Below are 19,850 nucleotides of genomic sequence, written 5' to 3' on the forward strand. Positions count from 1 at the left end.
TTTTATTTCGTCTTCCACCTTATTCTTAATTTAACCATTTTATAATCGTGATTTGAATTTTTTCTATTCTCGAAATATGGGATTATTCCGAAAATTCTCTGAAGGACTCTCTATAATATTACAGGTGGTGAGTGTAGATGACAAGTGTCTTTGGGTGCCTAAAGGATTTAACAATACGTATACGGTAGAGGACTCTATAGCCTCTATCAGCTGATACATATATAGCAAGTGACCTGTGACGAACGGTCGAGGTTTGAGCCTCGTGTCTGGCTTGTTGCTACTAGGTCATACTTTAAAATATAATATCATGTGTTGAAGCTTTACAAAAACGAGAGGTTGAGATGGCACTGGTAGCGAGCACGGCAGCTGTTGCCCCAACATCACTTGTTGTCCCAAACTGTCCGATGCAGCGTAGGCGCAGCAGTAGTAGCGGCAGACATGAATCAGCGGGCTTCTTGCTAAAAATAAACCTATATTTGATTTCTGAAGGGGCTTTGGTGGCCTTCATTCTGCCACCTATGTGTAACTCCATCCAAGTTAAGGAGAAGTAATGGAATGAGACGTTGAGCGATCAAAGCATGGAGGTATAGTATATTACAAACCATTTTCTGTATTCTATGCGTGAAAGTGGACATTGTATTTTCCACCAAGAAATCGCCGAAGTGTGTATGTACTGTTCAAATTTGAACGGATTTTCGTTTATCACATACTCCCATTCCTGCTTGGCCTTTGACGTTCTCCAGACGACGATATATCATCACTGCCACGCCTCACATCCCCATCCTCTTCACTCAGATCAGAAACCCGACCTTCTGAAGACGCCAGGCCAGCAGCCCCAACGTGGAAAACGGTCTCGCTCCATCCCGTAAATGTGTCAACATCCCACACGCCATCTTCCTGAGCCTTTCGGCTTTTTTCCATGGTCGAAAGTTTGTTACTTGTTACTCCATCCTTCCCCCCTTCTAGTGTCGATGTATAGCTATTGTAGAAATCCTCGTAGGCCTGAATCACAGAATCTTGCACTGCTCCAACAAGCGTTTCTTTCGTCCTCACGTCATCAAGGTATTGATCGAGAATTCGTCGCAGATGGGGAACTTCCTTCTCGATCGCTTTGCAGGTAAGTCGTAAGACGTTACTGTATGACTCGCTTCGGTTTGTAGATCTGGCCGGGGAGGCGAGGGGGGTAGTCATTTTCGACGAGAAGGAGTTGGTGAAGTCGTTGATTACTGTGCGTAATCTGCCGTCGAGCTCCGCTTTTGCATCGAGCATATTTTCTACAACGCGGGGAAGTAGACCGCCGCCAACTAGTCGCATAAGGTTTCGTGGGTTGAAGAGTCCGCCTCGTTGTCGGAGTTCCCAGAACGTGTTTGTTACGCCAGAGAAGTCGAAGTAGATGTCGGGACTGACGAATTCGATGTCAAAGGCGACGATTTGCTGTTTGAGGAGGAGGAGGTGTTTTATAAGGAATAGCTGGGCATCTGCGGGAGAAGCTTTTGTAGAAATTTGAGAGCTTGCGGCGTGGAGGGAGATGGTTGTTTGGTGGACAACTTGGTGTGCTAGGTCGTCGAAAACGGTGGACTAGGATGGTTTGTCAGCATGGTGAAGTATAGGGTACGGGTTAACAAGTTATTTAAATAGCTCAACATACGTTCACTAGTCGATAGATGCGACTGAGCAGCCAGACTGCTTTCCTCAAAGTTGGATACCATCCTTCAAACGCGGCTCTTGAATCAAAATCCCATCGCACATCTTTTTCTTGAGGCGAATCGATGTCCTCGTCGACAACCATTGGCATCTTCGGGAGTGGAGTGGTCGGTTCAGCAATCGATGCCTTTCTGTGTGATAATGTGCGGGATTCGTTATTCTCGGGCCCTTGCAATAACACGCTTCGATTGCGAGCAGGGTAATCAAGATCCTCGGGGCGCGGTTTATATTTCTCAATTTCATCTCGCAGTATTGCCTGCGTACGAAAGACAAGACGGGTTTGCGCGTCCTCCAATGCAGGTTGTATTAAGATAGAGAAGTCAAGCTGTGTCGGGTCAGCGCACTCCCCCTCATCCTCGGGATCGGATAAGTAACGAGTTTGTAGGAGTGAGCAAAGCTGACACAATTTGATAAGTTTAGTTTCACGAATAATCCTTGGTCTCAAATGGTCGTAGAGTGGTTCGCAGACGGACTCTAGAAAATCGTAAAGGCCTTGCTGACCATGAAACCATTGTCCCCAGAGTTCAAACTCGTCGAGACATATGCCACGAATATAGCTGATGCTGGCCCGAGCGAATACCACAAGGTCTTTTGAGGTGCTTGGGGCTTGGGCGATATCGTTCAGTCTCTTCCGCAACACAGGTATGACCAATTTGCCTCTCGTAGCCGAAAAGCTAGTATGAAGCTCATTAAGTAAACTTTGATACTCAGCTTCAGTTCCTTGTTCAGAGTCAACAGGGGGGACGGCTCGTTTTTGTATTTCCAATCCGATTGCTTTCAAATCTGCCGCACCCACACGAAATTTAGCATAGAGTAGAGCGGACATAGTTGTGTCGTTGAGTTGTCGATCCGCGATTCGTTTTGCAACACCAGAAGATATCTCTCTCAGGGTGGACACGAAATGGCCACGAATCAACGTGAGGGCGCGAGTCAAAAGAAGACGATAGCGAGACCTGTAAGTCTCCGATTCTTTTTGTTCGGGCTTCTGAGATGAGTACCATCGTTAAAAGTAGAAAGGGGGAAGTGGGTATACACGTACATGAGTCTGCATATAATCTAAGGATTCGTCTAGCCGCTTCAACATGTCAGAGAAGTCTTTTGTCCGCACAGAGTTTCCTGCGCCGGGCGCATTGAGTCTCCGTGAAACCGGGTCCAAAAAGTCATAGTACTGCAAATTCTCATGAATCTCATCCGCCAGTTTCGAGCTGCGCAACTGTGCTGATAATAGCCCCTCACATTGTTGCCGAAAGGCAGATGTTTGCGTCTCCACGGACTTAAAGGATTCAGAGAGAGTGGACAAGAGATCCAGCGTAGATGTAGTGTCGGTCAAAAGAGAATCGAGGTGCAGTTTTGATGTTTCCAATTCATCGAGACATGATCTGTCCATGATGATTAACTCTTGTCAGAAAATAATAGGAATTAGGGAGCCGGGTGATAGATACTGGTATTCTTCATAGCTAGCCTCAAGAAGGTCATTTTCAATGGAGCCGTACCAATGAGCAAAGTCAACATCATTGTCAATCTCCTTAACCGTGGTCCTTAGCTCATTGCGAGCTTTTAAGACAGGCGAAGCTGGTGTACTGGGAGGGTGGCATTGATTCTCCGGTTGAGACGCCATAGTGAATCATAATTATTTGGTAATTGGTCAGCTATCATATCGCTGTTTCCTTACCGTGCATTAGATAGCCTCTACGAAATCAAGAAGCTATGATGATTGTGTTTGGTATCGGAGGCGCTTTTTGCCGCGCCCCCGTCATGATTCTGCCGGCCATGCCCGCCAACCCTGAACCTAAAAGTTAGGTAACTAACGTCCAATCAAGTCCAAAAGCAAAAGTCGAAAGACTCAGAAGCATTCATCTGGGCTTTGCTAAGCCAAGCAAACCTAAGTCGTTGCTCGATGGACGGGGAAGAATCAATAAAACACGCATAATGATGTTTGCTAGAGGGAGCAAGCGGCTTGCTTCACAACGCTTCTTGCCGTCCAAAATCCCGCGATGCCCTGCCCCACGATTATGTCCCTACTCTACTGCCCGACCTCAGGAACCATCGAAGGAATCTGTGGTGGCACGACGATATAGTCCTTACATTGTCGTTGCAGGAGTGACTACAGCTATATCCTTAGGATATTACTACACTAGGGATAGACCGGAAAGTGTTGGAGAAACCTCGGAGTATCAACACCCAGAGCTCATTGTTCAGGAGGCCAAAACCCGCAAGAATTTATCAACAGAAGAAAACCGGGAATCACTAAGTCCGCAGCATGTCCAGGTGAAGAGAAGTTGGGAGCGGCCGGGACTGTATGCATGGGGGTCTAATACGGGGTTGGTTACAAACCCGGACTCGAATGAATTCGTTGTCAAGACTCCAAGGAGAATATCATACTTCGATGGCATGGTTCTTCGCGATGTCAAACTTGACCAGAATTTTGGTGCCGCTATTACAGAAAACGGGGATTTGATTCAATGGGGAAAAGGCTATTCGAAAACAGATTACAAACCAACGAAGACGCTCAAGGGGAAAAACCTAGTATCACTTTGTATTTCGGCGGACAGGATCATTGCGCTATCCTCTGGAGGGAATGTTTATTCCCTCCCTGTATCAAAATCAGATCAAGAGAATGGGTGGAAACCTTTCGAAAGCTCCTGGATTCCATTCTGGCGAAACCGAGCTCAATTGAGTTACCGCCCTCTGCATCCACAGCTTGGGTTGGGTGAAAAGGTTACAGCGATCAGTAGCGGCCTTGAACATTTGCTTTTATTAACAACTTCTGGCCGTGTATTTTCTGCTGCTGTTAGCTCGGAACATTTTCCTTCCCGTGGTCAACTGGGTGTTCCGGGCCTGACGTGGAGCAGTCGGCCAAAAGAACCATATGACTCGTGTCATGAAGTTAGAGAGCTGCGCGGGATCCATATCACAAATATCGCGGCTGGAGATTATCATTCCCTTGCTCTTGATAAAACTGGACGGGTATTCGTATTCGGCGACAATAGTTCGGGCCAGCTCGGACTAGACACCAATGTCAATATTCCATTCATTGATACGCCACATATTCTTCCGCTCGCCAGTCTTTATCCTGCTGATGGCTGTGAGGTAAATACATCAAGTATTGCCGCTGGAGGCGCAAATAGTTTTTTTACCGTCAATGCAAAAAGGGTACTTGGCCCAATGGAGATTCCGGCCACGGTAAGGGACCTAGGCCGACTCACTACAGATGTTTGGAGCTGCGGAAAAGGGTTGTTCGGTGTCCTTGGGACCGGGAAGTGGACTCATGTCCAAAGCACGCCGACAAAAATCAAGGCTCTTAGTGGTTTATTTGAATATAGTGACGCTGCAAAGAAAGTTGTTCCCATTGGTATAAGCCATATTTCGGTAGGCGCAACCCATGCTGCGGCTGTTTTGAGCAACTTTACCAATGTTTCAGCATCGAATGGCGGCTCCCAGACAGATACGAATTGGGGTGCAGACGTTTTCTGGTGGGGAGGAAATGAATTCTACCAATTAGGCACCGGGAAAAGAAACAATATTGCCTCCCCAACGCACATCCACCCTCCTGCTGACGTTATATCCCGCGAACGTCAGGGTGAGGACAGTCGATTTCAAATTACCCCTCGCCGAACTGTTAAATTGGACGGGAGAAAAGTGAGCCTGGAGCAGCGGGTTGAGTGTGGGCGCAATGTCACTGCTGTGTACTCTGCGGTTTAATACAGCTTTGCTATCTGTCGTTCTATGAATCTAAATTTATCCTGTAATATTTTGTCTGAGCCGAAACTGATATAAGAGGTAAGTTAGCTGGTTTAACTCCAATCAATCCTTGTAATTGAGGTATCATTTACCAAGTTTATATTTGAACTTGGGTTTATCAAGACTTAACTGCAACTAAAGGAGAATATGATGGTAGTAAGTTAGCTTGAATGTTTGTTTTGTTTGCTTCCATTTTATGATCACGTAAGCTATTACATGCAACCGCATAATTAGTTGACTAGCCGAAAAAAAAGAAAATGGAGGGCTACTTTTTCTCGATTTATGCGCTGAGTTGTTCCGTTCTTTTATCTGCGTATTCCATAGATCCGAATCATACATAAATTTTACAATGCCGCGGGAGAGGCAAAAACGAGGCCGGAGGGCGGAGGCCAAACGAAAGCGTGGCGATGAAGCTGGAGATCACAAGTCGCCGAAACGACAGAAAGCCTCGGACGGTTACAACGACTCCAATCCTCCATATAACCAAGCAAAAATTGGAGATGACTATATCCCACTCGAGGAGGGGCCAGCGAGCTCCATGGATGCGCCCTTCTACGGCCTACTCGACGCAGAAGAACAGGAATATTTCTCTCGCGTAGGTGGGCTCCTTGAACTTAACCAGTTCGAGACAGAGGAAGAGAAAGATATCTTCATAGAACGAGTTTATGAAGAAGCCGACGGGAAGGAGTTGAAAATCGCCTGCAGCCAGTCATGTTCGAGGTTAATGGAAAGATTAATTTCAGCCTCTACTGTTAGTCAGATTAAACGGCTCTTTAGCAAATTCGTCGGCCACTTCCTCAACCTCGCCCAACATCGATTCGCAAGCCATTGTTGCGAATGCTTGTTCCTTCGCGCCGCACCGCATGTGGCAGTGGAAACGAGGAGAAAATCCACAGAGAATGATGACAATGATGATGAGAATTCAAACGCGAACGTACGACTGGAGGATCTGTTCTTGACAGCAATTTCTGAGCTAGAAGGAAACTGGGGCTATTTGCTGACAGATAGGTTCGCATCGCATACGATAAGAGTGCTTCTGTTGATACTAGCCGGCGAGCAACTGGACAGCCCGTCTAAATCAAACGTCATCGCGAGTCGCAAAAAGGAGAAATTAGATAAAGCGAAAGTGGTCGCTCAACCAGATAGATCAGGGCGAGAAAGGCGAGCTGTTCCACCCTCATTCAATGCTGCCTTGGAGAAAATGGTGAAGGATTTGATTGCTGGCCTCGATAATACATATCTACGGGCACTGGCGACGCACCCTGTTGGAAATCCTGTGCTGCAAGTGTTGCTCTCAATCGAGCTAACTCATCTTGGAAAGTCAAAAGCAAAGGATCCCGACTCGATTTTTCGGAGGCTTGTGCCGGATGAGAATCTGGAGGAAGGTAGTGAGAGTGCAGGGTTCATAAAGGGCCTCTTTTATGACCCCGTTGGTTCGCGGTTATTGGAAACAATCGTGCGATACGCTCCAGGAAAATTTTTCAAGACTTTCTACAAAGCCATTGTGCTGGAACGCATTGGATCGCTATCTAGGAACGAAATTGCAGGACATGTAGTAGCTCGGATTTTGGAAAGATTGAGTAAAGAAGATCTGAAGAGCGCCATGGACTTGATTTTGCTAGAAGTTCCATCTTTAGTGGAACGTTCAAGGCTTACTGTCATTAAAGCCCTGATTGAACGAAGTGTTGTCCGTGGTGTAGATCTAGCTCCACTCGCGGACACACTTTCGTCATCCTATGGCGCAGATCCTGCTTCAAGGATCAACAACATTCTGAAATTGCAGTACCCTAAGGAAGAAAATGATAGCGCTAATCGACCTTCCAAAGGTTCTTCTCTAGAGCAATTACATGGCTCTCTTCTTGCCCAAGCTATGCTTAAGTCTCCCGGCCCTCTGAGCGAACTGATACAGGCGAGTCTTATTGCAATTACGCCAGAGACCTTAATGGCAATTGCTAAGGACCCGATTGCTTCCCATGTCCTCCAAGACGCATTGGCTCTTCCAACCTCTACTGCTCGGTTTCGCCGTCAAATAACCTCAAGATTTTCAGGGAAGATGGTTGAACTCGCGTTGGATTCGAGCGGATCGCATGTTGCTGATGCGCTGTGGTCGGCCACGGAGGATTTAATTTTTGTTAAGCAGCGGTTCGCTGAGGAACTGTTGGCAAATGAACGAGCTCTTCGAGACTCATTTGTCGGACGAGCTGTGTGGAGGAATTGGTCAATGGATTTGTATAAGCGGAGAAGAGGCAATTGGATTTCAATGGCTAAAGGGCGGGAACACAACGCTAAGGTGGAACTGAGTAAATCCGATCATCGACAATGCCTGAAATCAAATATCGATCAGGCGAGAGCTCGATTTGCTGCAAAGGCAGATGGACCAGAAGCATCAGCAAACAGCAGCATGCCGAGAAAGGCGTCTGCTTCCACAGCCTGAAAATTGGTCTTGGCGATAGGGCTAAACATGACGTCATTTTTAACCAATCGGCTTCGTTGCGAAAACTTCGGAAGTCCATCATACTCGAAATTTTTAAATGGAAATCTCAATACCGGAGCGCAAAAATGTCAGTCATATCAGAAATTATGGGGCCTTGTTGCCAAACAAGGCTTAGGCATCAAGCCCCTGATCTCCCCGCGACTCTTTGGGGGCCTGTCATGTAACATGTTTACCATTTAATTTTCTAGCTTGTGTAGGATTTTCACCTCCCGAGGTCCGTATTGGTGGAGCAAATTTGCAAGTCCGATCTCGGATCCATAACAGACATACATCGTTCGCGTCTTCTATAGATACATAGTAGAACAACACCATCCATGAGATATGGCTCCACATTCGGGATTGATCCTTAGGTGCGGCAGCCCTGTATTATAATATTATTAAAAAGTTCCCAAGTTCTCTGCAGTATCCCTGCTCTTCTCGCCGGCTATTTATTGTCCCGTTGACCCCACAATAAGTAGAATTGATAGATGCGTCATGAATACAAAATCCTCCATTAACTATAACGATGTCTTCGAATGACCCTACGGCCGCCACAGGGAATCAATGCCTGGAGAGGAGTGAGGAAGTACGAAATGTGAGTGAAGCAGCTTCATAGGAGTATGACAAACCCGATTCTGCTCTCTGAGCCGAAGTATTTTCGGCTCGAATTCGCAGAAGAGAAGAGAACAGTTAGCTGATCGCTAGGTATTTTCACTGTAGTTATTAAGTGCTGTCCAAGAACGCATTGTAGCCTTTATCCAGTCTGCAGACCAATATGATTTCAGCTCCGCAAAAGTTGAGGATGCCTCAGCCCGCAGTTCGGCACTGGTACAGAGCATGAGACCGGAGGAATTACAAGCCGCTTTGAATCTCGAGATCCCTTCATCAGGTCAGGGACAAAATGGCTTCCTTCGAATTCTAGACCAGGTGTTAGAGTACTCGGTCAACACATGGCACCAGGGATTTCTGGACAAACTGTATTCATCCACAAATGCGCCGGGTGTCGCAGCGGAGTTGATTATCGCCTCATTGAATACAAATGTTCATGTGTATCCAGTGTCGCCTGCACTCACTGTTATTGAAAAATATACTTCAAAACAGGTAGCATCGCTTTTTGGCTTGGATGGGCCTAAAGCAGGAGGGATATCGGTTCAAGGAGGTTCGGCTTCTAACGCTACCTCTATAGTCGTCGCTCGAAATACTCTATTCCCCAAAACTAAGAAGGACGGCTGTGATGGATACAAGTTTGTTCTCTTCACTAGTGCACATGGCCATTATTCTATAGAAAAGGCAGCACAGTCGCTTGGGTTCGGAAGCAGTGCTATTTGGGCTGTGCCAGTCGACCAAAAAGGACGAATGATCCCTCAATCCCTGGAAAGACTTATTGTCAAAGCTAAGAGTGAGGGAAGGACACCGTTTTACGTAAATGCGACCGCCGGGACAACTGTTCTCGGGTCATTTGACCCTTTGGAACAAATTGCTTTCATTTGCCGGAAACATAATCTTTGGTTTCATGTTGATGCTTCTTGGGGAGGTTCATATGCGTTTTCGAGAAGGCAAAGAGCAAAAATTGCTGGTTCCCACTTGGCGGATAGCATCACCGTTAACCCGCACAAAATGCTAGGCGTTCCGGTGACCTGCTCATTCCTTCTGGGTGCAGATATGAACAAATTCCACCGGGCAAATACGCTACCTGCGGCATATCTGTTCCATAACGATTATTTAGCTGCTGACCTGAATGGCAACGCAGATGTGTCTGTACCCGACGTTTGGGATCTTGCTGATATGACGTTGCAGTGCGGCCGTCGAGCCGATTCCCTCAAGCTCTTTTTGAGTTGGACTTACTACGGCACAGAGGGGTATGAGCGTCAAATCGATGCCGCTTCTGACATGGCCGCTTACTTTGCTGCGGCTGTTTCTGATTGCCCAAATCTGCTCCTCATCAGCGAGAACCCACCCCCTTGCCTCCAGGTTTGTTTTTGCTATGCTCCTAACAAACAACTCGTCTTCCGCCGCGATCAGGAAATCGAGGGTAATCGAATTGACGAGGAAGAACGAGGCAAGCGAAATAGCAAGATAACTGAAGAGGTAGTCCAAAAGCTAGTCCATTGTGGGTTCATGGTGGACTTCGCGCCACCAGTTGAGGACGATCCATCCGCTGGAGATGGGAAGTTTCTCAGGTGTGTGGTGAATTTGCAGACAAAGAAAGAGACTATCCATGCCTTGATAGATGCTGTTTTGGCTGTTGGGTTGCAGGTTGTTGGGCCATGTGGGCGTTTTGTAGGAGCAAAACCATTCCGCATGGGAAATCCTGGAGAGCGTGGACATGGGCCAGTTGTTCGTCATTGAGCTTGAAATCCATGGGTATCTTCCTCACTTTTACGCAAGGAAGAATGTTCATGTGCAGTCCATTTGTATATATCGCTGGACTATGGATATAGAACAGGCATTTGCTAATTGGCTGAAATTGTGTAATTACGCCACCATATTCTTCTTGTGATGAGGAGCCGAGCTTTTGATGGCCAAGTCCTCAACCGCTTGCATGTTGCTACGATGGAGGGAAAAATAGATATGCAGCTTATTTCTTTGATATGTTCTTTGCCTTTTGCTTAAATATGGATCCAGGCTGGAATACTAGTCTATTGAAATGTACTTGTATCAACACTCTACGGAACCCCGTGCTAGGATCTTGCTATCAAACAGAATTCAGGGTATCTTGTATGGAAGTGTGAACCAAGAAGGATGGATAGGAAGTAGGGTTCATATCTGAAGGAACAGCATGTCAAATTTGTAGATGCATGGAGGCACCCACGAGATAGAATGATGTATGGGGCCATCATATGCAAGAAATAATTTTCAGCGTCGTAATTCCACCCTTCGCTCCAATACTGCCCTCGCCTCCGACTCCGTCAAAGATTCAAAGTTCAATTCAGCCAACAATGACCTCGCACTTTCATTATTTGCAAACAGCCTCTTTTCTGCTTCCCACAGTGACAAATCCGGTGTCTCATCCCCACCACCAGGAGAAGAGTTGTTATCTTCCTGTGTAGGTATGATTTTTAAATTGAGTAGGAACAATCCGTCGACAAGTTTCTGCATTACATTTCTGGACTCCATTCCGTTTCCTGTTGCCACATCGACGACCTCGCAGATGTTATCGACGTCGCAACAAAGTTGGGATGCGCCACTTGCCGAAAACGTATTCCGCATCAACACATTATCCCATATGTATGTTTGTATGGAAAGCAGCACTTGGCGAGTGATTCGCCGCAGTGGAGCCATGGCTAGGAGTCGATGGAGGAACGAGATCTCGGCAGGGAGCTCTCTGAGAATTATGGCCAATTCGATAGATGAATGTGATAGTTGACCGCTGGTATTTGCCGGAGGTGAAAGCGAAGACCATGTCGATATCAGAGTGTAAGCGCGAAGCGCTGACTGTGCACTTGAGACCATAGTTGATGCTATGATTGACTCTGTCCTCATTTTTAACCTGCGATAAGCGGACGCCGTTTCGTCAAAAAGAGCCCCTTCGGCTGGGTTCTCTCCGTCTTCATTGTTGGCCACTACCGATGAAGTACGGGCTGCAACATCAGAGACACTCATACACCCTGCCACAGGTCTCCCTGTGTGGCTATTTTGCTTGACACGCTCTTGGAGTTCTGACCAGAGCTCCAAGAAAAAAACATCGTTGCTCCAATCCTGCATTTTCCGTTCTAAATATTCTGCGCTGCCGTATACCCTACAAAGCCGCTCTAGACCGGACACACCTTCTAGGCTAGCATCCGCACCCGCAGGGCCTTGGACAGTGCGGCCAATTGTAGAGGTCATCGCAAGGTAAGCTTCTAGTCCCGATCGTAGCCTTTCATGAAATTGATCAAAAATAGTAATTTGAATGTCGATAAGAAACCGCAACTTCTGACTAAAGGATGACAAAGGACGGTACCGCTCAGTGATTGTTTCGAGAAGATCATTGACCCTAATTGCAGCCTTAGTCGGCTTTGTGGCAGATGGCTCCACGCCATAATAATCTATTTCCCCACTGTCTGCACCTTCGATGATATCCTGATAACGTGACAATGCAAAATCTTTCTCCGCCTTCAGCCAGTGGTTGAACCAGCCTTGTTTAACGAGAGCCTCCCAAGTTAATCCTTTCCAGCTATCTGAAGAATATCTGTTCTGGGAGTAATCCCACACATCTCGAATTTCGGTATCAAAACTCATTAACTCATGGATAAAGTGGCTTAACAGCTGAGGATGATCGGAAATTCTGGGAAGAACAGAGCTCATTTTTTGGCGCAGGATAGGAAAAAGAGAGTTAATGAAGGATGACACCGCATCAGCATATGCCCAACGGAGATTTTGGTCGACAAATTCAGCTCGTTTGTCGAGTATCGGCTGAAGATGTACGGCAAAAAACTCGCTATGTGTGCCGATGAGGTCGATAACGTGGGACAAAAAGTATTCAGGCTGCTAGAGTTAGAGCATTCGACACATAAGATAAATATTGCGTAAGATGCAAGCACGCTTACTTTGTCTAACCTATTTGTCGACCTATCCCCGCTGAAGTGGTATTTAAATCGAAGCTCAAGCGGACGAGACATAACTTCGAGGGGGAGAAGTACAGGAGGTTCCCAACCTGGAGCAGACTCCGAGCTAGAAAAACATGCGCTATTCTCCAGCTCACTAAAACAGAAGTTAGAATAAATAGCTTCCATAACACAACACTATGGAATTCCTCACGGTTCTTGCAGCTCCAGCAATAACTCGACCGCATCCGTCCACTCATTGATTAGGTCATCTGAAACATTGAATTCGTTCCCTGGCCATTTCATCTTCGCGAGGACTTTTTCTAAGTTGTCTTCAAATACTTTGGCCATTTGGTCTCGTAGGATATTCGCTATTTGCGAAGCATAAGCGACCAGATGAGATGCCGCCCCTTCCGCTGCCGGTTGGGCTAATTTCAGGCCAGATGAGAGGGTTCGTAGTCGCGTATAAGGAGGAACTGCCAAACGAGGAGATGTCGCAAGTAATTTAACAGTTTCCTTACTGAACCATCTAAGTCAAGTTGTCCAATTTAGATCACGGAGGTACTATCAACAAACCTGAGATAGTCCACTTCACATAGAGTCCCCATGTAGCCCTTTGCAATTTCCAATCTGTGAAGACGCTCCATGCTGGTTTCGAAATCCTTAACCGCCTGCTCACTGGTGTCTGACTGGGTCACTATCATAAGTCGATTATCTAAATCTTGCTGCTGCTGCTTGAAGGCCTCCACTTGTTTGCGAACGCTTTCGCTATGCTCCTTTGACGCCTTGGTGGCATCGGCAAGAATGTTTTTCGCTTCGTGAAGCTGCTGAGTGTTAATGTGGATTGAAAATAACCACCATAAGGTTAAGACCTCTATACCTGTTTTTTTTGAAGTTCCTGTTGGCGTTGTAAATTCTGGAGAATGGCATCCAAATTGCGCAAATCTTGCCCGGTCTGAATCATATCATTTAAATAATCCTCAACTCGGGCTTTCCCTTGAGAATCATATAATTTCTGTTCTTTGGTCATGGTTGCAATCTGAATGGATAACGAGAGGTTAGGAAAATCGAAGATGAATGATGTTGAAGTTCAACGTGGATAATAGAAAATGACAAAGCTCCAGATGACCCAAGGTAGCTAGCCTAACGCTCGGGCCAACCATAGAACCTCCGCTTTGCATTCATTCAAAATAACATCTTATACATCTCATCCACACCCAATTTTCTCCATGGAGGCCAGACATGCCTAGCCCTGCTAAGAAGCGCAAGACAAATGATGTTAAACCTGTGCCTCAGCGAATTCGTGGGATCAGATCCTTCTTTGAACCCCAAAATGCTACTCGAACACCGGCCACCTCTGCCTTGTTGACCGATGAAGAGCTTGCACGCAAATTACAGGCGGAATGGAATGAAGAAGTGAGAGCAGACCACCAGAGTCCTAGCCCACCTAAAGACTCTCTGGGTTTACTTTCGCGAGAGGCCAACGCTGAAGATCGAGATGAGGGATTTGGGATTGAACCACAACCGCCCGCGCTGTCCTTCACTGACGTTCCTAGAGACACTACCAAAACCGTGTTATCATTACAAACCTCGTCGTTAAATGAGGATACCATCTCCCAGTCGATACCATTTGATCAAAGTCCACTTACCTTTGACCCATCGGGCTATATTGAGCAATTACGGACTCACTGGGCTTTTGGCGGGGGTCACGCATCGTATGCCATTCTGACTAGAGCATTCGTCCTTGTCAACAACACCCAAAGCCGAATTAAGATCGTTGACACCTTGGCAAACTTCCTGAGAGTGGTAACAGAAGCTGATCCGGACAGCCTTGTCCCTGCCGTATGGCTTACAACAAATGCGATTGCACCTCCCTATGTTCCTTTGGAGTTGGGATTGGGCGGGTCTATTATATCCAAGGCTTTGAAAACTGCATATGGATTAAACAATCAAGGATTGAAAATTCTATATGACAAACATGGTGATGCTGGGGATGTCGCTTTCGAAGCTAAGAAAAGGCAAACCTTTACATTACGGAGACCAAGGCCGTTATCGATAAGAGGGGTCTATGAATCGCTCTTGAAAATCTCCCAAAGCAAGGGCCCAGGAAGCCAAGAAGCCAAGCAGCGAATAGTTGAGAAACTTCTCCAGGATACAAGAGGCGCAGAGGAAAGCAGGTACCTCGTGCGAACGCTTGTGCAACATCTTCGCATTGGAGCAGTCAAGACGACAATGCTTATTGCTTTAGCTAGGGCATTCTTACTCTCGGGACCTGCCGCGAGCAGTTTCTCTGTTTATTCGAGAACGGATCTCTCAAAACTCAAAAAGGAGGAAATCGCAAGTATCTACAATAGGGCGGAGGAAATTGTGAGAGCTTGCTATGCTCGACACCCTAACTATAACGATTTAATACCATGCCTTCTAGAGGTCGGAATATCAGATGAGCTCCTCGTGAGATGTGGACTCACTCTCCATATTCCATTACGCCCAATGCTGGGAAGCATAACGAGAGATCTAACCCAAATGCTTACTAAACTCCAAGGGAGAAAATTTACTTGTGAGTATAAGTACGATGGCCAACGGGCGCAGGTTCATTGCGATTCTTCAGGTACGGTGTCTATCTTTTCCCGTCATCTCGAGCGTATGACGGACAAATACCCTGATTTGGTAGCCCTCATTCCCAGAATTCGGGGTGAAGGAGTATCGAGTTTCATTTTAGAAGGAGAAATTGTCGCGGTAAACCAGGGAACTGGGGAGTTATTGGCGTTCCAGACCCTTACCAACCGTGCGAAAAAAAATGTGGGCATCGATAGTATTAAAATTAGCGTATGTTTGTTCGCCTTTGACCTCATGTTTTTGAATGGTGAACCGTTACTGGAGAGACCACTCCGGGAAAGGCGAGAACTTCTGCGAGGTCTGTTCATTGATATTCCACATCATTTCACATTTGTAAAAAGTATTGACGCGACTTCGTTTGATTCGGAAGCCGTGTTGGCCTTTTACAAAGATGCCCTTGATGCCAAATGTGAAGGACTCATGGTTAAGCTGCTAGATGACAGTGTTACGCCAGATATGCCCGAAGAAGAGTCAGCTACGAAACCGATTTCGACTAGCGAGCTACCATCAGCGCCTGCCTCCATGGAATTGAATGTTAACGCCAAACACAAAGGTCGGCGTTCTCTACTATCTACTTATGAGCCTGACAAGCGACTCGAATCGTGGCTCAAAGTGAAAAAAGACTACAGTGCTGCATCTGATACTTTGGACTTGATCCCCATTGCTGCTTGGCATGGGCAAGGCCGGAAAGCTAAATGGTGGTCTCCTATCCTTCTTGCCGCTCGCAACCCCGAAACTGGCTTGCTTGAGGCTGTTACGAAGTGCATATCTGGTTTCACAGACAAGTTCTATCAAGCTAACAAAGAAAAATATGCGGAGGGAAGCGAGAATATAATCTCGAGGCCGAACTACGTGGAATATAGAAACGAGCCAGAAGTATGGTTTGAACCACAGGAAGTCTGGGAGGTGGCATTCGCTGATATTACGCTCAGCCCTACTTATACAGCTGCGATTGGTTTGGTCAGTGAAGACCGCGGACTGAGCCTTCGATTTCCGAGATTCATTAAAGTCCGCGAGGATAAGGGAATCGATGAAGCAAGTAGTTCGGAGTATCTTGCAAGTTTATGGAGGAAACAAACGAAACGACTGCAGGAGGAAGGATCACTGACAAAACTAGAAGCGGAACATGACAACTTCGGCTTGGAGGATGAAAGGAGATGACATTCTTCAGCTAAAGTGAATTTAGAATGACAGTAAGCTTCAACTTGACTCTTTCAATTTGCACCACTGCACAAAGTATTATGGGAAGATTCAATGCATACCTTGATATGTTTGCCCTTTTCCAGAGCTATGTGTAGTGGTTCATTTTGGATAACTAGCTCTCTCTGCAGTGACAGCGGATTTGCGCGGCTTGAACATATATGCTTTTCCTTATGTTCGAGTTGTCCGTCATGGGATCGAACGGCATCCCTGTACTTCCTGCTGTGGCCCAAAACGCGGACGTCATACAAAATGAAATGCACCAATATAATTAGCGTCAGCATGGTCTATTGGGCAGCGGAAAATTGAGTTCGATCCCATGTATACTTTGTTAACTCTCAGTTTGGCCACAAGCTTTCCGGTGACATCACACCGGGCTTCTATTTGCCTCCTTTCCCGAACACTCCTCAATAAGAAGGATGGGCTTCGCTGTGTTCTCTTTACCTAGCTTCTGCCAATTGACGCTCTCCACTTTGATCGATACAGCGGTATTGACAAATTCCTAAGCAAGATGCATGACCTTCCCCGAAAAGCTTTGATTGCTGTAAGCAGTGCCCATCCTCCATTCTACCTGGATGGGAAGAAAACGGGACTTTCCTTCCCTGAGGCCCTACACCCGTTCAACGAGCTAGTGGAAGCCGGCTTCGATATCGATATCGCCTCAGAGACTGGCACGTTCGCCTATGATGATCACTCCCTAGATTCGCACAACCTATCCCACGAAGATCAGCGGATTCTCCAGAGTTTTGATTATCCCTTCCACCACAAGATGAAAAACCAGATATTCAAAGCCGGTGATTTGTCCGCACACGAATATGGGCTTTTCTTCGCAGCTGGGGGTCACGGCGCTATGTATGACTTCCCGAACGCTCGCCATTTACAGGCCATTGCGGAAGATATTTACGATCGTGGCGGTGTCATTGGTGCCGTGGATCAAGCTCCTGTTATTCTCGCAGGGATACGCTCTCCTGATGGCGAACCCCTCCTTAAGGGGAAGGAAATTACGGGCTTTCCGACGAAGGGTGAGGTTGAGCTGAAGGTCATAGACAAGATCAGAGAAGACAATCTCAAAACCGTAGAGGAGATAGCTCAAGACCTCGACGCTCATTACCTGCCGCCGGCACATAACTTCGATGACTTCAGCCATATCGATTCAAGGATTGTTACTGGGGCGAATGCCACGAGTGCTACAAGTACTGTGAGGAATGCGATCAAGCTGTTCGAAGGGGCAGTTGCCGATTTTTAATTTTTGGTGGAATTTATACCCGAAAAAAAAAAAAAACCGAAAAAAGGGTGGATTGTTGCATCGACTAATGGTATGGCCTGACTGCATCTGATTTTGCACTGTACGTAAATCCATTGGGAGCTATTCTCGTTTGGCTCAAAAAGTAGCTCCGCCTATTTGCGGCAATGAACTTTTCTGCTTTGTCAACCTCCAGGCAAATCCGGTGTCAAAGTTCGGTTTGTCACACCGTTTTACAGATATGGGAGGATGGTCACTTTCATTATGCTAGTGCACTGCTCCAATCGTTTCGGAAAATGTTCACGCAATATTGAATGAACCCTCTACTTCGTGCTCTCCTGAATATTCATAGTCGAACCCTTACCGGATTCCAAGTCAGCTACGGCTATAACCCCACTGCATTCTTTGTTGCCCTGATAGTCTTTTTCTCCGGCTACTATACTAGGCTTTGAAGTGGCAAGGCCACTGGGACAGGTACCTCCAAAGCTACTACTGCTTCCATTTCCCATCCGTTTTGCCCAAATCTCCAACTTCTCCACCATTAGCTCCCATCTGTTAAATATGGGCATGCTAAGGCTGTACAAAGGTTCTTTTATTACCGGAACCTGACGATGTATAACTCCGTCAATCATTGAATGGCTTCCCTGCTCCTGACCGCTTCCCCAGCTGCAGAAGGAGTCGAATGCGTGGGGGAAGATTTTGGAAAGCGGTGCTTTATATGTCGGCCATGTTTATATCTAGATTATTTGTTGCAACGTATAATGTCATGGATCCAAGCACGCTCGTGATGCAGACACTAACGGATCAAAGAGAAAAAAAAGCTAGCCATTGCATACATATCCTAATCAACATGCACCAAGTCTACGAGTTCGGTACCATACAAAATACCAACTGCGAATATTGACATTAACCCGATCTTAGCCCTCTTGGGCATTGGTAGAGATTTTATAACCGGCATAGGCAATAATCAAGATAGCTAGATCACTTAATATGCTGAAGGCCGCGTTTGCATACCAGCTGACGGTGAGGAGGTTGATGCATGTTCCAGCTACATTTCTATCCCACGCACGATGAGTCGGTGTACATTGGAACACGGTAGCTGTGGACGAACCGATCGTGTAGCAGACAACGATCAAGATAAAGAGCCAACATGTCCGTCGAAAGATATTGCCAACGAATATACGTAAATAGAGAAAAACGATCGATATTTTGGACAGTGCAATTGTCGTTTTATATATCACTTGAGCCCCTACAAAAAGCTAGGTCTATATCAATACCGTTTCAGCTTTATGTAGAATTTGCACTTTGTTAAAAAGTCGCTCTGTCGTAGAAAAAGATACGAGCCATAGGCAATCTAGAAATTCAAGAAGTGGGTCTCGCTGTCTCTCATGTTTTCCAAATGCCCATTTGCAAGCTAAGGTTGAATTAACACAGGTAGATAGCTGGAAAAGAGGATGAAGCTTCAAGGGCCCATACCAACGATCATGGTTATAGAGAGTATGACCGAAAACACCTGTATGCGTTACATCCCAGCTTCCGGCGTTAGGTCGAACTCTGAACCTGCAAAAACGGATGCTAGCCACATCTTGCATTCCTCAGTTAACCCTTTCACATTGGAGTAACTTACGCAGGATATGACGATGGTCCAGTCATCCCTTCCCAGTCTCTTTGTAAAACGCACTCTGCTGGCAACTCTCAATGCAACAAATAAGGGGGTTACAAAGGAGAACACAATCGAAGGGGTCATCAATCGAGAAGATATGTCAGGTATCGGCGGTACCCCTGAAGGCGAAGCCATATTGAGGTACCTGCCACTTGCATGCAAATGCAAACCTTTTGCAAAAACAGGTCGAAGTAGTGTCTGCGCGCAGGAAACGCAGCAAATATGGAGGCAAAAAGCATCCCTGGTGGAGTGAGAGAATCTGATATGTATATCCTAAAAATAAGGCTTTCTGGTTCAAGCTGAACATATATTTGCATCATGAACCAGGTCAGAGCGCACTTGAAAATGTGTTAGTGTCCCAAGGGTCGAGCTGTCAGAAATGAATACGGCAATCTTGCCAAAGTCTCAACACATGTGAGTGCACGAAGAAGACATTGGATTTGTGATAGACGTGATCTGAGAATACGGGCTTTCCTTTCATCTGCGTCGGGAAGCATGATCCTGTGGTTCCAGGTGACAAATTACCGTGCACGTTGCTGGGAATGGCTATGCCTTCAGTGGAACAACAAGGAGGTCGTTTGTGGAGAGAAAAGGAAACCCATAATGAAATAATGATAAACGACGGTAGGAATACAAGCAAGGCAGAGAGCAGAGGCAGAGAGCAGAGGCAGAATGGGGATCTAG

At 46.4% G+C, this 19,850-nt stretch overlaps 7 protein-coding genes across 7 annotated transcripts; 4 read left to right on the top strand and 3 right to left on the bottom strand.

Moving 5' to 3' along the window:
* Positions 1-702: 702 nt before the first annotated feature.
* Positions 703-3,322, bottom strand: HCBG_07379 (Golgi transport complex subunit COG3; the record flags this gene model as incomplete). The annotated part of the gene is made up of 4 exons (XM_045434428.1): positions 703-1,578; positions 1,649-2,689; positions 2,744-3,083; positions 3,147-3,322. The coding sequence occupies 4 exons, from the start codon at positions 3,320-3,322 to the stop codon at positions 703-705; spliced, it is 2,433 nt and encodes an 810-aa protein (XP_045284635.1).
* Positions 3,323-3,600: 278 nt separating this feature from the next.
* HCBG_07380 (uncharacterized protein) lies at positions 3,601-7,879 on the top strand (the record flags this gene model as incomplete). Its single annotated transcript, XM_045434429.1, has 2 exons — positions 3,601-5,390; positions 5,770-7,879. The coding sequence occupies 2 exons, from the start codon at positions 3,634-3,636 to the stop codon at positions 7,877-7,879; spliced, it is 3,867 nt and encodes a 1,288-aa protein (XP_045284636.1).
* Positions 7,880-8,444: 565 nt separating this feature from the next.
* HCBG_07381 (glutamate decarboxylase-like protein) lies at positions 8,445-10,267 on the top strand (the record flags this gene model as incomplete). Its single annotated transcript, XM_045434430.1, has 2 exons — positions 8,445-8,513; positions 8,639-10,267. The coding sequence occupies 2 exons, from the start codon at positions 8,445-8,447 to the stop codon at positions 10,265-10,267; spliced, it is 1,698 nt and encodes a 565-aa protein (XP_045284637.1).
* A 507-nt stretch (positions 10,268-10,774) lies between these two features.
* On the bottom strand, positions 10,775-13,474 carry HCBG_07382 (RINT-1 family protein; the record flags this gene model as incomplete). The annotated part of the gene is made up of 5 exons (XM_045434431.1): positions 10,775-12,388; positions 12,448-12,601; positions 12,659-12,973; positions 13,021-13,268; positions 13,325-13,474. 5 exons carry the CDS (start codon positions 13,472-13,474, stop codon positions 10,775-10,777), a joined length of 2,481 nt encoding a protein of 826 aa, XP_045284638.1.
* A 212-nt stretch (positions 13,475-13,686) lies between these two features.
* Positions 13,687-16,221, top strand: HCBG_07383 (DNA ligase; the record flags this gene model as incomplete). Its single annotated transcript, XM_045434432.1, has 1 exon — positions 13,687-16,221. The coding sequence occupies one exon, from the start codon at positions 13,687-13,689 to the stop codon at positions 16,219-16,221; it is 2,535 nt and encodes an 844-aa protein (XP_045284639.1).
* Positions 16,222-16,771: 550 nt separating this feature from the next.
* On the top strand, positions 16,772-17,506 carry HCBG_07384 (macrophage binding protein; the record flags this gene model as incomplete). Its single annotated transcript, XM_045434433.1, has 1 exon — positions 16,772-17,506. The coding sequence occupies one exon, from the start codon at positions 16,772-16,774 to the stop codon at positions 17,504-17,506; it is 735 nt and encodes a 244-aa protein (XP_045284640.1).
* A 914-nt stretch (positions 17,507-18,420) lies between these two features.
* On the bottom strand, positions 18,421-19,301 carry HCBG_07385 (uncharacterized protein; the record flags this gene model as incomplete). The annotated part of the gene is made up of 3 exons (XM_045434434.1): positions 18,421-18,602; positions 18,980-19,016; positions 19,131-19,301. 3 exons carry the CDS (start codon positions 19,299-19,301, stop codon positions 18,421-18,423), a joined length of 390 nt encoding a protein of 129 aa, XP_045284641.1.
* Between the last annotated feature and the right edge of the window lie 549 nt (positions 19,302-19,850).

Source organism: Histoplasma capsulatum (genome assembly GCF_000150115.1).
Source record: "Histoplasma capsulatum G186AR genomic scaffold supercont2.12, whole genome shotgun sequence".
Taxonomy (NCBI): domain Eukaryota; kingdom Fungi; phylum Ascomycota; class Eurotiomycetes; order Onygenales; family Ajellomycetaceae; genus Histoplasma; species Histoplasma capsulatum.